Source organism: Emydura macquarii, unplaced genomic scaffold, assembly GCF_026122565.2.
Source record: "Emydura macquarii macquarii isolate MOO-44397 ecotype Brisbane River unplaced genomic scaffold, CSIRO-AGI_Emac_v2 contig_1348, whole genome shotgun sequence".
Classification (NCBI taxonomy): Eukaryota; Metazoa; Chordata; order Testudines; family Chelidae; genus Emydura; species Emydura macquarii.
The window spans coordinates 9,571,242-9,589,632 of record NW_027131485.1 but is presented as its reverse complement, the minus strand read 5'-3'; the positions used below and the strand labels follow the sequence as shown (position 1 = coordinate 9,589,632).

Sequence of the window (18,391 nt, the reverse complement as noted above, 5' to 3'; positions counted from 1 at the left end):
GGGTCGGGGCAGGGAGAGGCTGTTCCCTGGTAAGGGGGATGTGACAACAGCCGGGCCCAGCCGGCCCGACACACACAGACACACGGAATACCCCGACATTTGCTACATTTAGCGGCCACCGGTGGCTTGCCCCGCTGGCCCAGAGCGCAGTGCCCTGCTGGGGGAGCTAGCCCAGAATCCCTCAGCAGGCATGGGAGCAGCAGGAGCTGGGTCTGCCCGAGTCCCAACCCCTGGGGGAAGTGCCTTGGCCCTGCTTGAGGGGACTGGGCTCAGTCTGTCACAGTACTGGCCCTGTGGACACCCCTTTACAGACAGGGTCAGTGGCTCAATCAGGCGTATTGGCTTCCTCTTTATCTCCTGCTCCCTATCACGGCAGGATGGCAGTGGGGAGCAGGGGGGGGCAAAAAGGGAAAACCCCCGCCTGATTGGTATTGAACCGAGGCTGGCACACACTGCCTTCCCCCCCAATCTCGCCAAAGGCCTCCTCTATAGATGGGCTCATCAGCCTTCCACTCAAACCCCATCCACCCGCCAGCCACTGTCCAGGGAATCCCGGGCGGGTCCCTGGTCGGAGCAAGGACACAAAGAGAGCCAATGGATGAGCGACAGTGGGCAGCGCTGGGAGAAGCGCTGCTGCCATGCCCGCCAGGACGGTGCCAGCCCCTCGCTCTCTCACAGGGATCCCGTAGCAAGGCCCTGCCCAGAGCCCCAACATCAGGGCAGGGATATGCCCCGTTTGCATATCAAGCCCTGACAGTAGCAGGGGCTCACAATGACCCTGAGAGCCCCTGGCCTGCCACAGCCTTGCCGCTTATCAACCGCGACCCACTCATCGCTGGCAGCGTCACGCCAGCCTGCCCGCACACACGCCCAACGGCTGTGACATCCCTGCCGCCCACAAGATGGCCGCCCATCCGTGTGTCCAAGACTCGGTGCCAACTCCCACCCTCCTGCACCCCTGGTTCTTCCCGCTCTCGTTACGGTGAAAGTCGCTGCCCATCCCCGCCAACGGGAGGCGCCTCGGCACCCTGCCCAACCCCCCTTGGCAGAGCGGGGGTCCAGTGCAGAGCGCCGTGGGGAGCAGCTCCCCACCCCGCTCATGGAAGACGTGAGAGGGAGGGGCCGCCACGCCACACACGGTCCTTCCCGGCTACCGATCCGGGGCCTCTCTTCCTACAGGGTTAGGGACACGGAGCATCCTCAGTATTCGTGAGTATTCGCAGTGTGAGTATTTTTTGCTTTGGGAGACATGGCTCCTGGTCCCTTTTTTACACAAAAAAGGAATCCCCCCTGCCCCCCAGATTCCCATCCACCAGTGGAGCAGGGAGGAGGGGTACTGACATCATCGCTGCAGGCTGTACGGAGCAGAGCGGTGTCACGAGGGCCCAGGCGCCCTCTCATTCCCGCTGAGCCCTTATCAGACACAAATCTCTATTGCTGTGGCCAGGACCATCTGCCCTTTGCCTTTGTCCTGCCGCCCGTCCGTCCGGCTAGCTCCCCCCGGAGAGGACAGGCCTGGCTCGGTGGCGGAGAGACGAGGGCCGCTGCCTTCGGTCAGGATGGTTCTCTTGAGCGGGGTGGGGGTGCAGGAGCTGGGTGTCTCGTGGCGGTGGGGGCCAGCGGAGAGCTTATCTCCGGCGTGCTTGCGGGCGCGGTAGGAGGGCCGGCGGCGCACCTCTGACATCAGGTCGTACTTGATGAAGTAGAAGACCTCCTTGACGGGGCAGCGCTTCTCGGGGTCCAGGGCCAGCAGGCGCTGGAACATGCGCAAGGCATTGTCCGTGAAGCGCCGCCACTGGGACGGCAGGCCCGCCAAGCGCCCCTTTTGCCACCGAACAAACTCCTCGAAGAAGGTGTCCGAGGCAGCAGCCGCCTCCCAGGGGAAGTTGCCGGTCAGGACGCAGAAGATGAGCACCCCGAAGGCCCACACGTCGATGCTGGTGTCCACGGCGAAGCCCTCGGCCCGGCCGGCCTGGCACACCTCGGGCGCCGTGTAGGGGATGGTGCCACTGATGCGCTTCACCCGGCAGCCCACCTTGCGGGTCATGCCGAAGTCAGCCAGCTTGACCCGGCGGCAGTCGCGGTCAAAGAGCAGCACGTTCTCCGGCTTGATGTCCCGGTGCACCAGGTTCTTGCTGTGCATATAGTCCAGGGCCAGGCCCAGCTGCTGCACACAGCGCTTCACCATGTCCTCAGGGAGGCCTACCTGCAAGGGCAGACACTGCGCATTAGCACTGAGCACAGGGATGGGGACGGGGCTTTTCCGCACATCTGCTCCGGTCCAGGGGCCCGGCCTGATCCCCAGCACGCGTGGAGTCAGTCGCTGCTCTGCTGCCCCCCCAGGACCATAGATGGGCAGGCCCAGGCGTTAAGCCAGAGAACTACAGAAGCGGATGGATTAACAGCAGATTGGCTCTCCTGGGGACTGTCCCTGACGGCCAGGCCCCTCAGAAGGGGCACAGGCCCTGTCACGGACACCTCTTGCTGGCACCCAAACACTCTCCCTATGAGGAGCTTGAATTAAGGAGGTCCTACTATAATTCCTTTATCAATGCTTAAGCTCCTCTTCCCCCAGGCCTCCATGTGCCCTTGTGTCACTCCAAAATGGCACATGCTCCATTCTCCTGGTCACTCCAGGGGTCACCGGCATACTCAGCTCTGTATATCTAATATATACTAATATCTAATAGGCTGAGCTCTGTATTTCTGTATATCCTGGCCCTTCCAGTCTCCAGAGCAGCCTTGTGTCTCTTCTCTGGCCAGTATCTGGTAATGAGATGCCCCGACCTGGCTGCACGATGAACATATGGAGAGGCCGCTCAGCCTCCCCGCTCTGTGACAAGGAGCTGTGGGTCTCCTCTGTGGGCAAATCCCTCATCTATTGTCACCCTCCAATCCCAAGTAAGCTCCCCTGCTCCTAGTGCTGGGCCCAGAAGTCAACTGGCAGCAGGATCTCAGTTGAGGACCTTCTCCATGAGAGAGGCCAGGTCCAGAGCAAGTGTGTCTGGAGATCCAGCTCAGTTTCTCCTTCTCTGGGGTCTCTCTCTAAGGCCATTAATCTCCGACAGACAGCGACACTGTGGGAGTGGAGCCTGAGAAGAGCGATGGAGCTAGAGGGGCTGGTTTAGGAGGAGAAATGAAGGGTGCTTGGCCGAGGTGGTGTGAAAGGGAGGAGGGGAGGTCATGGTGCCCATGTAGGAGCAGGGAGAGGAATTGCTTAGGGTGCTCTGGAGTTGAGCAGGGTAAGAGGGAGGTGACTGACAACAGGGAAGTCTAGGCTGAGCTTCAGGAGAAGTATCTAAGGCAGTGAGGTCCAGGGGGCCGTGCAATCGTCTCCCAAGGGAAGTGGCGGCAGCTCCATTTAGCACAGGCCAAGGTCCTGGAGTCACACACAGGCCGTGGGTGGGGAGGGGACGGACTAGGTGACCTAAAAGGCCTTCTCCACCTCTAGTGTCTCTGACGGCAGCGTTGCCTCGGAGCCCTGCCCACGTGCAACGCAGAAGCCGGGCTGAAATTTGGAAACTGTCATCATCCTGAAATGGCAGCCAACCAATTAGCTCCCTCCCTCCCACACGCCAAGAGCTTGAGGGGGCGGTCAGGCGGCTGGCGAGGGGCTAAGAACTGCCAGCCACTCAGGCAGGGCTCTTGAGTTCAGCAGGGGTTGGGATACAGTTCCCCTTCTTCTCCAGGGGGCGAGGTCCTTACTCCTCACCGCCGCCTTGGAGACCGGTGCAGGCCTGGTGGGATCAGTGCAGGACTCCTGCCCCAGGGGAGATCTTAGCCAGAATCCAGGCTAGTCTGAATGCCTGGGCCAACAGCAGACACCGGTGCCACTCTCACAACGATCAAACTGGCGAGGGGCACATGTAGGCTAGAATTTCCTGGGTCACAAAGGAGAGGGCATTTCAAGGACTCATCCCCCCTGCACATCCTGTCTCCTGTCTGTACTACAGCACCAGCTGAAGATGCATGATCACATTTTCTTGTATTCACTTTACATTAAGATTTCATTACACTTCCAATTCAATTATGTCTAATTATATTTGGGGAGACCTCTCTTTCTCCTCTCCTTCAATTCTCTCTCAGTTCTTTCTGCTTATTCCTCTCGCCATTCCCCCTCTCCATGCCTTGTTCATTCAGCCCAGAGAAGGCACTGTTTTATGATCAGAGCAAGCTGCACCTAAAAGTGGCTTTGAACCCTGGTCACTGTTGAATCCTCCGTGCTTTCATAAGGATAATGAATCATAATCATTCATTTCTAATCTTCATCTAGCACCTTTCAGGAGCCCAAAGCGCTTTGCAAATGATGGAGACAGGAATCGCTTCACCCACCACTGAAATGCGCCCCCTCTGGGGTGGGACATGCCAGCAGTTTAACAGCAGGAAGCATCACAAGGCAAGGGTTTAGGACAGGAAGTGACACATAATGCACCTGCACGGCAATCGTAAGCATGAAGGTTGCAGTGACCCCAGTTAGTATTTGCCAGCCCTGCTCTTGTGAAAATTGCCTCAGGCTTGTCAACAGGACACAAGCTGAGGTCCATGGGGATTAAAGCCCAGGCTCATGGGGGCCCGGGCAGCCCAGGGAAGCGTCCCAGCTGGTACCTGTGGCGGGATGATATCAAAGAGGTCCCCGCCGGGCGCGTACTCCTGAGCGAAGACGTAGCAATCCTCCGTCTCGAAGACCACGTCGAAGACCTTGATGATGAAGGGGCTGGAGGAGAGCGTGTTGGTGATGCTGAACTCGCGCAGGAAGTTCTTCAGCTTCGTCTTGCTCTTGTTTACGAACTTCAGTGCCATTTTGGTGCCTACAGGGGAGAAGGCTCAGGGGAAGGTTCAGCAACATCGGGCTCCTCCCAGAGGTGGGGGGACACAACACCCCCGGGAGAGCTCCCAATGTCATAGCCCCTGGCTCAGACACCACCCCGCCCAGCAGGGCGGTCCCAGTGGATGCTGCTCTCTGTGCCAGCCAGTTCTGCTTGGCTCTTGCCAGGCCCTGGCCCATAGGTCTCTGGAGAGGCCAGTGCTGGAGACATTTCCTGTCCCACAAAAATTTTCAACATTTCAAAAAATGTTCCCGTCCCAAATTGGGACCAAGCGTCGAAATTTCAAAAACACTGAAAATCCGAGGAGGGAAAAAATGGATTCGGGTCAATGGGATCGTTTCATTTCCATTTTGTCCATTTTTCTAATTTTTTTTTTTTTTTACTCTCATGAGCTAAAAGTTCGAAACAAAAAGTCGTTTTGAACCAGAAAAGTGAAATTTTTCAGGTCAAGTTTGAAATTCTTTCGTTCAAAAATGTTTTGAGTCAAGAAGTTCACCAACGCCACCCCTTTCCCAGGAAAAGTTTCCGCTTTGATGAAAAAGGTTTCACTGAAAAATTCCCGACCAGCTCTGCGGGGCAGGCAGACTAGGAGAGAGCACCTGACATCCTCCCCAAAGGACTTTGCCCCCCCCCAGAACCACAGAACAGCCTCAAAACAGCAAGTCTGGTGCAGGGGGAACTGTACAGAAGGGATCGCCACAGGCTCAGCACACCATGGAGACCTCCATGCCTATCCTGCCAGCTCAGCGGTGGCAGAGGATTGTGGGTGTGCCAGGGAATAGCCAGTGGAATGGCACACAGAGCAGATCCACATGCCCACAGGCCCGGGTAGGAGGCAAACAATAGGCCATGCCTGCTATTCTCCTAGTAGCTGGGTGCCCGCTGGCCTTGGGTGGGGAGTGCACCCCTTATGCCAATGCCGGTTCTGCAAGTGAAACCCAGACCCAGCCTCCTTCAGGGTCACAGTCTGAGCAACCCTTAACTGCCCCTGGGAGGCTGGATCCGGTGTGAACTGAACCCAAGCTGGGGTAGGGGAGCCTGACACTTCCTGCAGCTGGTGAGCCTGGAGTTACCCCAACGTGAGCCACTCCCAGTGGGTGTCCGTCAGCCTGCAGCAGACCAGCACCAAGCCAAGAGGGAGGGACAACTACCCAAGTGCTCCCCAGCCCGCTAACAGGTCTGGGCTGAATCTCAGCTGGCCGCTCCCTTCCTCTACCCCAGCGGGGTCTCCCCTCCCCATCCAGCTGCTCCCGGCCCATGGATCGCCAAGCTGCCAACATACCCTGCTGGCCCAAACGCCCCGGCCTGGCCGCCAGGAGACGCGCTGGCCTCACCTGTGCTTTTGTGGGACACCAGGTCCACCTTGCCGTAGGTGCCCTTGCCGAGCTCACGGATGAGGTCATAGTGCTTGTTGATGTCAGTGCCGGAGAGGGTGCGGATGGCCAGCGACTGCATGTCCTCGGTGATCAGGGGCACGCCGCAGCAGGCCAGCTTGCGCGACGGCTCCTGCTCGATCGAGCCGGCGCTCATGGTTGCGCTGCAAGGCAGAGACGTGGTCAGTCCTGTCTTTGCCAGCCTCTCAACTCTCTAATCCCTCTGCTGGCTCCCCCTTCACCATAGCAGCTCCAGTGCTCTGCCTTCCCTGCCCATCGGCCCACGCTCCTCCCCACCAGCTCTATCCATGGCGCCCTTTGTCTGCGTCCCTGTGGCCAGGCTCCATGGAGCGTGTGTCCCCCCCATCCCAGACTGGTCTGCAAGCCCAGCCCCTTTGCGTCTTTTACTCCCCCCGACGACCCGGCTGCTTCCCCGCACAGGGCCTGCACTTGCCGCAGTCATCTCCTCATCCAGTGCACCTATCCGCCTCAGGAGTCAACCGCTCACCTCCACGGAGGGAAAGGTCAAGCGTTGGGAGAGGCGTCAGGACTCTGGGACTGTTGCTGGGAATTGCTGGCGGGCAGGGGGCACAAGAGGGCTGAAGTGGGGGTGTGCACCTGGGGGTGTAATTTAGGTATTATTATTATTATGGTGTGTATTGTGGTAATGCCTAGGCCCCAGTGCACTAGGTGCTGTACATTATTTATTAGGGGTATTACGGTAGCATTGAGGAATCCCTGTCATGGATCAGGGCCCCATTGCGCTAGGCACTGCACAAACACAGAACAAAGAGGTGGTCCCTGCACCAAAGAGCTCAGTATGTTTGACTTTATAAAGCTCCCAGCCACGTGTGAGTGAGTGTCCATCCCCCGGGATCACTTGACCTGCGTGTCACACCCCTTTCCCTCTCCCCTCAGCTGTCTCTGTCTTTTCAGCCTGTCAGCTCCTCAGGGTAGGGCCCATATCCCTGGCTGTGTTTGGAAGCACGGACTACATTGCACACATCCCTGTGACAGGGCTTTCCCCTGGGGTCTGCCAGGCTTGGTACCACTGTGCACACATCTGCCCCTCTCTGGGGCTGGCGAGCAGGACCCCAACCCGGGCAGTGTCTCGTCTGGCTGGAGATTTCCATAGCGTCACCCACAATGCTCTGCAGCGGAATTTGGTTGAGGTCACCCTCATCAGGTTGAGGTGGGACAGAGAGCAGGGAGGAGGAGGTGGCTGTTTATCAAACAGTAAGCCTGGGCATGCTGCTGCGAGGCTGTCTGGAAAGGCCCTAGTGTTAGGCACCTAGACTAGAGCATCTTTACTAAGTGCAGCCACGGGAGAGCAGCTGTCTGAGCAGGTACAAGTTGATCCCATGGGAGGTACTGTTGTACACCTCCACTCCAGTCCAGCAGGCTGGATGCTCTTGTAGCTAGGGCCTAGCACTAGCTGTCAGGTGATTGGACTTCAATTCCCTGTTCTGCCATGGGCTCCCTGTGAGACCTTGGTACCTCCTTTGACCCTTCCGTGTCTCAGTTCTCCACCCATACGGGGTTTGTCTATACAGCAAGGAGCAGCCTGTGGCCATGAGTTTCAGAGCCCAGGCCTTCAGGTTGGTGCAATGGTGCTAGAAATAGCTGTGTAGATCTGAGGCTCTGACACCTGCCCCCCACTTCCCTAGCCTTCAGAACCTGAGCCCAGACGTCTACACAGATATTTTTAGCCCAATAGCACAAGCCCTGAGGGCCCAAGTCTGTAGACCCAGCCTGGAAGAGTCACCACCATGCAGACGTTCCTGCTATGGGGATAATTATCCCTCCTTGGGGAGCTGTGAGGCATTTGGGATATTTGGGAGATGCTCAGCTACTGCAACGTCGCCTTTGTCATACCCACCCATCGATTTTCTTCTTTGGGGCAGGGACCATCGTCCTGTGATGTGGCTGTGGTGCCCAGAGTGATCCCTAATGGGGGCCCCTATGTGCTGCTGTGCTACTGCCAATCCTCACTGTGGGGGAGACCTAGACAATTAGCCCCCATGGCAGTGGGGCTGAGGAGCCTGAGTGGTGTCACTGACCGGTTGTATGACCTTGGGCACGTCGCCTTGCTGTAAGGGGGATTGTATGTCCCAAGCACTAGATCAGTGTGTGAAAAAAGAGCTAAGTATCATTCTAGCATTTGCTCTAAAACCTCTGCTGGGGTGAGGGAAAGACGGCCAGCGCTAGGGTAGAGGGCAGGCTAGTGAGGTGAAGCTGAATTTCTAAGGGCCCATAGATCATAGGACCTGGGCACCAGGAGAAAGTTACACCTCTGCTGCTTGTCCTTTGGGTTAGCTGTTGTTGCTAGTTCTTTAGCCTTCCCATAACACACATTACCCTCACCCCTGCAGAGAGGATCCAGACACCAGCAGCACACAGCAAAAACCAGAAGCCATTCCTTATTCCTGATAAACTAGTGACATTTCTGTTCTGAAAGCAAGTCAGATCTGGCTGGGGGGCTTCTGGGAGCCTCAGCTGGCCCAGAGGGGCAAGGATTGGCAGATGCAGACCCAACCCGTCAGTTCTTTCCGAGGGGCGCTGGTTTAGGTAGGATTCAGGCAGATGTGGCTGCAGCTGGCCAGGCTCTGAAATCCAGGAGATCCTGGATGATAAAAGGGGAGCCTTTGTGCAGCAGCAAATGCACGATGAAGACCAGCTGGTGCATGGAGTTCTAAAGAGCAAAACTGCCCTGCCAATGGGTTTTCAGTCACAGAAAAACAGGCCCTGATTCATAGAGCTGCCTCTGACACAATTCCAATCATGTCCCCTAGGAGAGCTTGTACCACCTATGAGCTCACAGCACTGGACAAACAGACACTAATTAAGCCTCACCACACCCCATCGAAGTAGGATGGGATCTTTTATCCCCATTTTGCAGATGGAGAAACTGAGGCACAGAGAGGTGATGTAAACTGCCTGGATTCACACAGCCAAGGTGAGGAATAGAACCAGATTGACAGCTCCCAGGCCTGTGCTCACTCAACTAGGCCATCCTGCCTCACCGCATTATATATTCAATCACCTACAATGACTCTCTCACCAGCTTGAGTGCAGCAAGGACTAGTGTTGACATGCTCCTGCCTTTTGATGCAATGGTGTGCTTCCTTTAAAGGAAAATAGTCCATCGTCCCCCCCCTCAGTTCTCTCCCCCTCCACATATACTGAGTTGCTTCTGCTAAGGGAGATTATCTATCAGCCACTGCAAGAGCAGTTGTGAAGTTCATGGCCCATCAGTATAGGATGTGACAAAGCCCCCTTTTCAGTTTGCTGGCTGTCTTAGGAATCTGGTAATGGGCTGTAGAATTTTTCACTACTAGGTTATTGGTTCAAAGCCAACCCAGATCTGTGCTTGCCCTGTGAAATGGGGGCTCTCTGACACTTCCATGCATTTCACAAAAACGCCACTGATTTCTCCCTTCCTGGCGGTCTCCAAAGGTTAGAGGGCTGCAGAGGGAGCTACTGGCTGGCCCCAGCAGCAGGTACGTTGGTGGGGTGGTTTGGAGGAGAGGGTTGCAGAGCTGCTGGGGATAATCCAAGAGTTTCATGCTCTATGACTGTCCTGCTGGTGCCCATCGACAGCACATAAATTGCTCTGGAAATCGCTTTAGTTAGCAGCATTTGAGCAGAAGAAACAAAAGTTGCAGTAAAACTAGCCATGGACCAGCCTCCAGAGCGGGGTGCCATGGTCCCTGCTACGTGGTAAGAAGCAACAATAAGCCCACAAAGGGAAACTGTGATCAGGGCCCATTGCTACATGTCATGAAGGAAACCTAGGCAAGGGAAGGCAATGACAATGAAAACACAAGAGATGCCCCCATCACAAATCACATGCTGATGCACTGCAGCTAATGTCCTCCATGGCTGGTGTGCAAGAAAGGGGTGTGACTGCCAAGAAGTGCACAAGCGTCTACAAATGCAAAGTGTGTGCAGGACGTGTTTAAGTGCACAAGAAGTGTGCATTAGAGAATGCCAGAGTGGGGTGAGCAAGAGAGGGGGTGTGTGCTAAGGGGAGTCCTTGAAAGCACTGGATAGTCAGAGCCCCGAAGGCAAGACTTCAAGGCCAACATTTTGCAAAATGTCACTGATTTTGGATACCTCTATTTTTGGGCGAGCCTGACTTGAAACCACAAGGGCTGGTTCCTATAGGTACTGAGGTCCCAGCAGTTCCCATTCGAGTCAAGTGGAGAGGCAGGTGGTGCGTGGAAATCAGGCCCCAGGCGGTCACAAGTCGGGCACCCAAACTCAGTGGCCACTTTGGGAAACGTTGGCCTAAGTGGCTGGGTTGCCGTACGGCCCGTCATTCTAGAACTCAGCAGGGGGAGGTGGCCAAGTCCAACTGGCAAACAGGGCCCAATTTGCTCCTGTGGCGCAAGGGTGAGTCTCACTGACATCAGTGGGAAGGGGATCAAGCCTTAGGAGCCACCTGCGTGCTGGGGTGTTTGCCAGGATGTTTCCTGCTCTTCCCAGGCTCTGATGCTGCTTTGGGGTGGTGCTGTGGATCCCATGGGACACACAGGAGTGTGGGCGGGGAGCTGGGCAGGGGAGAAATTCAGGCTGGACACAGAGATTAGATTGTTAGCTCTTTGGTGCAGGGACCATCTGGCTATTCTGTGTTTGTGCAGCATCTAGCACAACGGGACCATGTCAGGAGCTCCTTGGTGCTACTGGAATATAATAATTACAGCGCCCAGCACAAGGAGAGCCCAGTCCATGAGTAGGGCTCCTAGGTGCTACTACAATACAATACTAATAATAAACATGACCCCTTGGGCTGGACTCTCCTGCACTTTGCCAGCCTGACACGAGCACCCTCCTAGGACATCAGCACTATGGGACTGTCCCCCATGGACCCTGCGCCAGATGAGGCAGACACACTGGACTCCAATGGGTAAACTCAGACCATTCCACCTTGGCAGCCTGGTACCAAACCTGGTACCTGGTCCCACCAGCTGCACACGTAGCAGGTGTCAAGCCTAGAAGAAGGAGCTAACGGGGCCGAAGCCCCATCATTTGGGTGGGTCAGGGGAGCAGATATTGGCTCTCACTCAGTGAGAGAAGCCGAGAACTAAGGGTACGTCTATACTGCAGCAGAACTCCCATGGTTGGCCCGGGTCAGCTGAGTGACTGGGGTTTACGGGGCTATAAAATTGCAGTGTAGACACAGGCTGGACCCCAGGCTCTGGACCCTCCCGTATCCCGGCCCCGTGAGCACAAGTCGGCTGACACAGACCAGTCAGGGGTGTTCTGTTGCAGTGTAGACAGACCCTGAGTTGGTCTGCAGGCAGACTGAGCCTCCCAGAAGAGGGTCCCTGGTAAAGGAAAGCTGGGGGAAGGCAGCTGGCCCCAGGCTCTGTGCTGGTGGAGGAGCCTGCAGGGAGCAGGAAGAGGCCTGCAGGGTCAGGGATGGCCCTGCCATGGGAGCAGAGAAAACTCCCCTGCAGCAGAACCAGCCAGGCGGCAGAAAGTGTGCAGTGAGCCGGGGCAGAGAGTTGCAATACGCTGTGCGCCTATGCAAGAGCCTAAGGCAGGTGAAGGTAGGAAGTGGTCCAGGGAGGCAGCGGGGGTCTGTGCAGACAGGCCTCAGCTGGACTGGAAGCCAGAGAACAGGAAAGGCCATTGGGGGGGTGGCAACGCCAAGGTAAGGACCTTTGTGTAAGGGGCTGTTGGCCCCTTATTGAAACTCAGTGTCTCCTAGGGCAGCCACCCCAGCACCGAAGGACAGGGGGCGGGTTGAGGAGGAATCAGGGCCTTGAGACGGACAGGCCCCAGGGCCAGTGGGAAGAGGCCAATGTGCCAGGTCATCCTGATTGGCAGGGTGGGCAGGCCAATGAGGGAGCTGAGTGGGGCTGAGCTAAGGACAAACAAAGCCACACCTGACCCTGAGCTGGGCTGAGGCCCCCCAAGGAGCAGCTGGGCTGGGCCAGGCCGGGCCGGGCCGGGCGGCACCGAGAGACGCAGCCAGCCAGCTGCAGGGACAAGGCCCAGGGAGCAGCAGCTAGACTGGGGCTGGAGCTGGAGCCGGAGCTGTCCGGAGCCGGATGCGGTGAGTGAGCAGCTGAGGAGCGCAAGGGGGACCCTGGGCAGGGCCCGGTGCAGGGAGATGCCCCCAGCCCAGAGGCTGTGGAGGCTGGACTGGGAGGGGGGACGTGACCCCTAGCGCCTGGGGGGGGTGTGGCCAGCACCAGGGCACGTGTCGGACCCGCGGTGTCCCTGCAGCGCAGCCAGGCTGCGACCTGTGAGACATGGACTGTGAACATCCCTCACACCCCACAGACGCTGGGTGGGGACCCCCAGCTGGGGGCAGCGTTGGGGGTTTTCCTTTTAACCTTTCCCATTTTTGCCTTATTTTTGTATTGATTACTGTTTAATAAACTGTATCTGCTTTGAACCATGTGCAACGATCAGTGGGTCAGGGAAGCGTCCAGTGCAGAGAGCCCCTGATGTGGAGACACCCAAGCCCCTGCCCTAAGTGACCACGACAAGGTTGTGGGTTGAACCCCCAGGGATCCTGGGCCCAGCCTTGATGGGGTTACGGGGACTCAGCCGTGCAGGAGGGGGGGTCCTCGAGGACAGGCAGGCCTCTGAGTAAAGGGGGTGGGAGCGAGGACTCGAATACTCTTGCTAACCAACTCCACTGGGGTAGTGTATGAGCCAGGAAAGTTCCCCACAGCAGTGGGACCGTTCCCCCGTTTACAGTTGAACCCCTGGATACCAGGGATAAAGACGAGGTTGCTGATGTCCCATGGAGAGGTTGTTTGTGGTTCTCTTGGTTTACACTAGAAGGCATGGGGCTACATGTCACCTGTCTGAAGAGTCAAGTCACAAAAAGTGGCCCACCAGGCTGTGGGGATTGCCTTGCAATGCCCAGCCACAAGGGGGCACTCTGGCAGTAAGCCACAGTGACACCACTTGGTAAAGAAACCTCCCTATCTAAGGCACTGCCATGGCCCTCACTACATCTAAGCTTCTTCCACTCTTTAATGAATATATCCTCATAACACTCCTGGGAGGCAAAGCTCTTGTCCTGTTGTACAGAGGGGGAAACTGAGGCATAGAGAGGCTAAGTCCAAGGTCACACAGAAAGTCTAGCACTGCAGGGAGTTGAACCTGGGTCTCCAAAATCATTTTAGACTCATGCCCTAACCACTAGTCTATCCTGCCTCTCTAGGGAGGACCCCTAGATGATACTGAACTGGGAGGTGCTGTGATCATAAGTGAGGGCTGATAAGTAATAGAGGGACCAAAAGAGGTTATTGAAATGGGCCTGATCCTGCAATCCATTCTGACACAAGGGTCGGTCCATGTGGATCCCATCCTGGGATCAGGGCCACGGGCAGGAAATCCAGATCCCTCTTGTAAAAATGCATCTCATATTCTAAAATTGTGCAAAGTCAAGGATCCTGGACAGGAGAGAGGAAGCTGGGACCAATGAAAGAGACTTAGGGGCAATACCAGACAGCAATTTAGGCCTCAGTGTAATGGCAACAGGAGTGGCCAATCAGTGCCATTTTGGGGCTGCACACACGGGACAAGTAGATAGCAGTTCATCTTGATATGACCCTGGTGCAACCTCACCTGAAATAATGGGTTTGGTTGTGGGTTATTGGAAGGACACTGGCTAAGCACAGGTATAGACAAACAGAGGGTGCAAACGTCAAGAGGGGGAGCATAGAGCAAAGGGGGATAGTGAAGAGCAGTGGGTGAAATTAAAAAGGGGACATTTAGGCTGAAGATCAGGAAACTGTCCAGATGCAAATCTATGAAGCTTTGCAAGGGAACGGGCGGAGACCGCATGGCTTGGTCCAAGTCAAATTAGCCTGGGTGAAGCATTAGCAGTTACAACACGTAGGGAAAAATCCTGCATTAGCAGGAGAGGCTCTGATCTAATAGGATGTTTCCATCTCTAGCACAGCAGGAGACTCTGCAGGAATCACCACCCTGGCACGGACCAATAATCCATCTGTCCCCAGCTTGTCTTCAACAGAAGCCAATGGTAGATGCTTCAGGGGAAGACAATAAACATCCATAATGCATGTAAGTGTGCAATGCTTCACCCTGGGGGGTATTTCCTCCAGATCCCATTGTCATGTGCATTTTAGCTATGGTAACCCCAGAGATTGGCTATTTTTCTGACAGGACTGCTCTAGGAATTATTTAGGGTCAGCTCTATGGCCTGTGTTCCCCAGCTCAGTTGAGATGATCACAGTAGTCCCTTCTGGCCTTGGAATCTATCCTTTATTACTAGAGGGTTTCTGCTACCTTTCTCTGAATGAAACTGATCTTTGCGAAATTTCTCATGCTCCATCCCGTCCCAACCTAGGATTTTTCTCAGAAGTCATACTCATGCAGAGCTGTTTTCACACCGCTACAGAGTCCGATTTAACATTCCCTCTAAATCTTGCCCAACCAAGCACACCCTGCAACATGTGAGAGCTTGGTGTCAGCCCAGCAGTGGTTCTAAAGGTTATCCTGCAGCAGGGACTTCCAAAAGTTAGGTCTAAAAAATCTGAATCTAATCATCCTGCCAACAGCTAACCCAGGCCATCTTTGAGACCCTGCAGCATAAGTGGAATCCATGGCCATGAGAGACACCAGGGCTCTTACTCCCCTCGCCAGAGGCTGGAAACAGCAGTGGTTGTATGGCAAAGGAGAGAGGAAGTGCCACCTAGTAGTTAAAGCAGGAGACTGGGCACCAGGAGACTTGGGTTCTGCTCCCACCTCTGCTGCTGGTCCGCTGGGTGACCTTGGCCAAGTCACTTCATTCTCTGTGCTTTGGTTTACCCATCTGTGTGATGGGGATACTGACAATGAGCTACCTCCAAAGGGGAGTATGAGTCATTGTTTGCAAAGTGCTTTGAGCCCTCGGGTGGGAGCCTCTAGAGAAGAGACACAAGGTCCTTCAGTGCCGTGTTGCAAAGGCCCCCGGTGAGAAGCAGCTCCGTGCAATTCCTCCTGCTGGTGACAGTGGTGTGGAGTGCAGGGCATGTGTCACATTGAAAGGACATGCCATTGTCTGAGCCCTCAGCTCACTCCTGATTAACCCCTGCACTGCTGAGGATGTTCCCACCCAGCCACTAATCACCCCAGAGAGGGCCGGGCGAGGCCCTAGACTTCTACTGCCATCCTAGCACCTCAGATGCCTCTAGGCTGGGGCCATAGGCACATCTGGTGAGAACACCCCATTGTATTGCTGCGCATCACGGTTATGATGGGGTGTTCAGCCTACGCTAGCATGAATAGGGTTACCTGAAGCTACCTGGCCACACCTGGAGGTTGGGCCAGCCCTGATGAATCCCAGCTGAGGTGAGTATAACAAGAGGAGCCTATTAGTAGAGGGGAGTAGTAGGAGAGGCAGGAGTTCTGCAGTCCCACTCTGGGATGGGAGGATGGAAAGGGCCCTTGGAAGCAGTCAGCTGGGGCCCAAGAGATGCTTGAAAGGTCAAGGCTGAGGAGGGAGAAGGGGGGCTGGCTGCATTCATAACTGCAAGAAGGGTGAGCCAACTTAGGCCCTGGAGACACTTGCTGCCAGGCTCAGGTGGGCAAAAGCCCAGGGAGGACGCAGGGGATAGGTCTGAACATGGGCAGAGCTTATCTGCTTGCTGCCAAGTCCCTGGGCTGGAATCCAGAGGAGAGAGGGCCTGGGCTCTCCTACCAGCCACTGGGGAAGGGGGTGGGAGATTTCCCTCCCCTCCCCTCCCCCAAGAGAAGGGATGAGGATGACCAAACCCTGGGAGAAGAGTGTGAGGACCACCAAGGGCCAGAAAACCTGATGGAAGGATATACGACTTCTTGTTGTGTTGGATTCTGTTATCCTCCGAACGTGGTGGGTGGGGGCTTAAACACCACCTAGCCAGAGGGCCAAGTTGCAAGAAGAGGAGGCGCACAGCAGGCTGGAGCCCCCCGTTGGCAGGGGGCGCTAAAGGAGACTGAGCGCCTATGCTGTGCCCAGACACAAGGAGGTGCTCTAGGGGTGAGTCCAGTCTTCTACATCTACCCTAATGTTGTCATCGTTATTTCTAACTCGGCTCTGGCTGAGGTCGTGGCCTCTTCACGGAAGGCCCTGTATGAGTGTGACATGAGCCACCCACTGCCCAGAGCTGGCCAGTGTGAGACACTAAACAAAAGGAGCACAGGGAGTGAAGGAGAGACTGAGCCCTGTTCCCCAGCACCTCTGGGGCAGGACCCCCCCCGCTGGGCCCACCATTGCTAGGGCAGTCAAGCATGTGAAGGGGGATGGACTGGCCACAAAAGAGTTAATACGCTTTCAGCAAGGCAGCCTGAGGCCCCTGCCTCAGATGCCTCCCCCCATCCCACATACACACAATGGAGAGCAGAGACAGTGGACCTGGCTTGAGGGGAACAAAGGGCTTCAGTCTCCTCCCCTTCTGAATGTGTGTGCGTGTGCGTGTGTGTGGAGGGGGGCAGTCTCACACAACAAACCCATTGTGTGTTGCTGGGGCCCTGCGAGGCCAGGCCACACCTCATTGACCATTGGCGTGCCAGTGCACCCGCTGGGCTGCGCGCCCTTCTGCAGGCGGGTGGCTGCCGGAGCTGGCAGTGTTCATCGCTCCACTTGTCTCAGCAGCTGCCAGCTCCTTGTCGCTACGTATTAAAGCCTGGCGCTGGCGTGAGAGGGAAAGCGCTTCCCTAAGTCACTGCAGCTCCAGCCCGCTCATTTGGGGCGTATTTATTTATACTGTGTGTGGGTCTTGTCCAGAGCGCTTCGCCCAGCATCGCAGCCCACCTCAGCAGTGGGAAGCAGTCCACCCACACCTGGGGCCATGAAACAGACGGGTATATGGGGGGCTTAGAGAGTCACAGGCTTGTCACTCGTCTCCGCCAGCCCCAGCACTGAAACCCTTGCCCAGGCCTTGGGGACCTCATGTCTCTCCTCATCTCCATAGGCAAGGGCTGTGTTCATTTCATACCTGGGCCTAGTTGAGATACTTGTACAGGCCCCATCATCACAGTAAGTGGATTCTTCTCAATCGTCAATGGATTTATCCTCTCCCGTCCCTGGGAGGCAGGGCAGTCATCCCCATTGTACAGATAGGAAACGGAGGCACAGAGAGGCTAAGTGATTTGCCCAAGGTTACACAGGAAGTCTATGGGGGGGAGGGAATTAAACCCAGGTCTCCTAAGCCCTAGGCTAGTGCCCTAACCCCTGGACCAGTCTCTTGCTCCCTCATAGTTGACCCGGTGCTATTCTGCACAGGTGGTGTCAGCAATAGCACAGCGAGAACTGCAAAAGCACAGGCTCCCATTGCTTCAGCAGAAGGTGACTCTCCCTTAGCTGTTAGCGATGTGGCTTTGACACACATGCGCCATGCTGATTCCATCCAGGAGAGGGCAGCAGTGCACATACGCACTGAGCAATGTATTGCAATAATAATACGGCATTTAGTCCATCTCCTCATCCCCCAACATGGGGACAGTTTCCCGCCACTGCTAGCTCAGGCTGGTGTCTGGATGGCAAGCTGGCTCCCTTCTTTGCCGGCTCTAAGGATGCTACAGTCCGAACTAGGCTTCTGACGGGCATGGACTCCAGCTAGCCACACTCTGCAGGGCTGAGAGCAGGTTGCACCCAGGCTGTGCCTGGGACTGGCCTTGGGGGCAGTGCCTATAACCACTTTGACTGCAGAGACGGGGTCCATCCTAGTGGTTAAACCCTGCGGGGGGCACCCAGTACTCCAAGTTCTAATCCCAGCTCTGCCAAATTTACCTCCCCTATCAAACCAGGCAGGGTTGAGATCCTGAGACGCTAGTGAAGTGCTGAGGTTTATTGAGCAGGGGCATGCCAGATGAAGCCGTGATGCTGGTGTCACCCACTGGTCAGTGTATGTTACAGTCCCCCTCAGTGTCTGACTCGTAGAGGATCTGGATCTCCAGACCCTTTAGCAACTTGCCCTTTTTGTTGTGGCTCGGTCCCCAGCGTGCTGGCCAAGATGGTGGCCGCTACACTTGAACGTTCACCATACAACCCTGCTCAGTCTCCACTGGGGTGGAAAGATAGCAGCTGCTGTGCCTGGGCCTTGAGGCCAGGGGAGGAGGGTTGATCTTTAAGGAAATATACCGCTCTCAGGTTATAAACACTCATGATCTAAACACACTGAAGTTCACATCTGACAAGCTGGAGCCTTAATGTAGAAATACCATTGACACTTGCTCTTT

General features: G+C 55.9%; 1 protein-coding gene across 1 annotated transcript in view; it reads right to left on the bottom strand.

Annotated features, from left to right (window-relative positions):
* Nucleotides 1-645: 645 nt before the first annotated feature.
* SBK1 (SH3 domain binding kinase 1) overlaps nucleotides 646-18,391 on the bottom strand; it is a 65,389-nt gene continuing 47,643 nt past the window's right edge. Inside the window, exons 2-4 of the mRNA XM_067551098.1 lie at nucleotides 6,161-6,363; nucleotides 4,606-4,808; nucleotides 646-2,206 (exon numbers count right to left, since the gene is read on the bottom strand). Coding sequence (XP_067407199.1) covers nucleotides 1,418-2,206; nucleotides 4,606-4,808; nucleotides 6,161-6,363 — 1,195 coding nt within the window. The 3' untranslated portion in view covers nucleotides 646-1,417. The remainder of the gene's footprint in view (nucleotides 2,207-4,605; nucleotides 4,809-6,160; nucleotides 6,364-18,391) is intronic.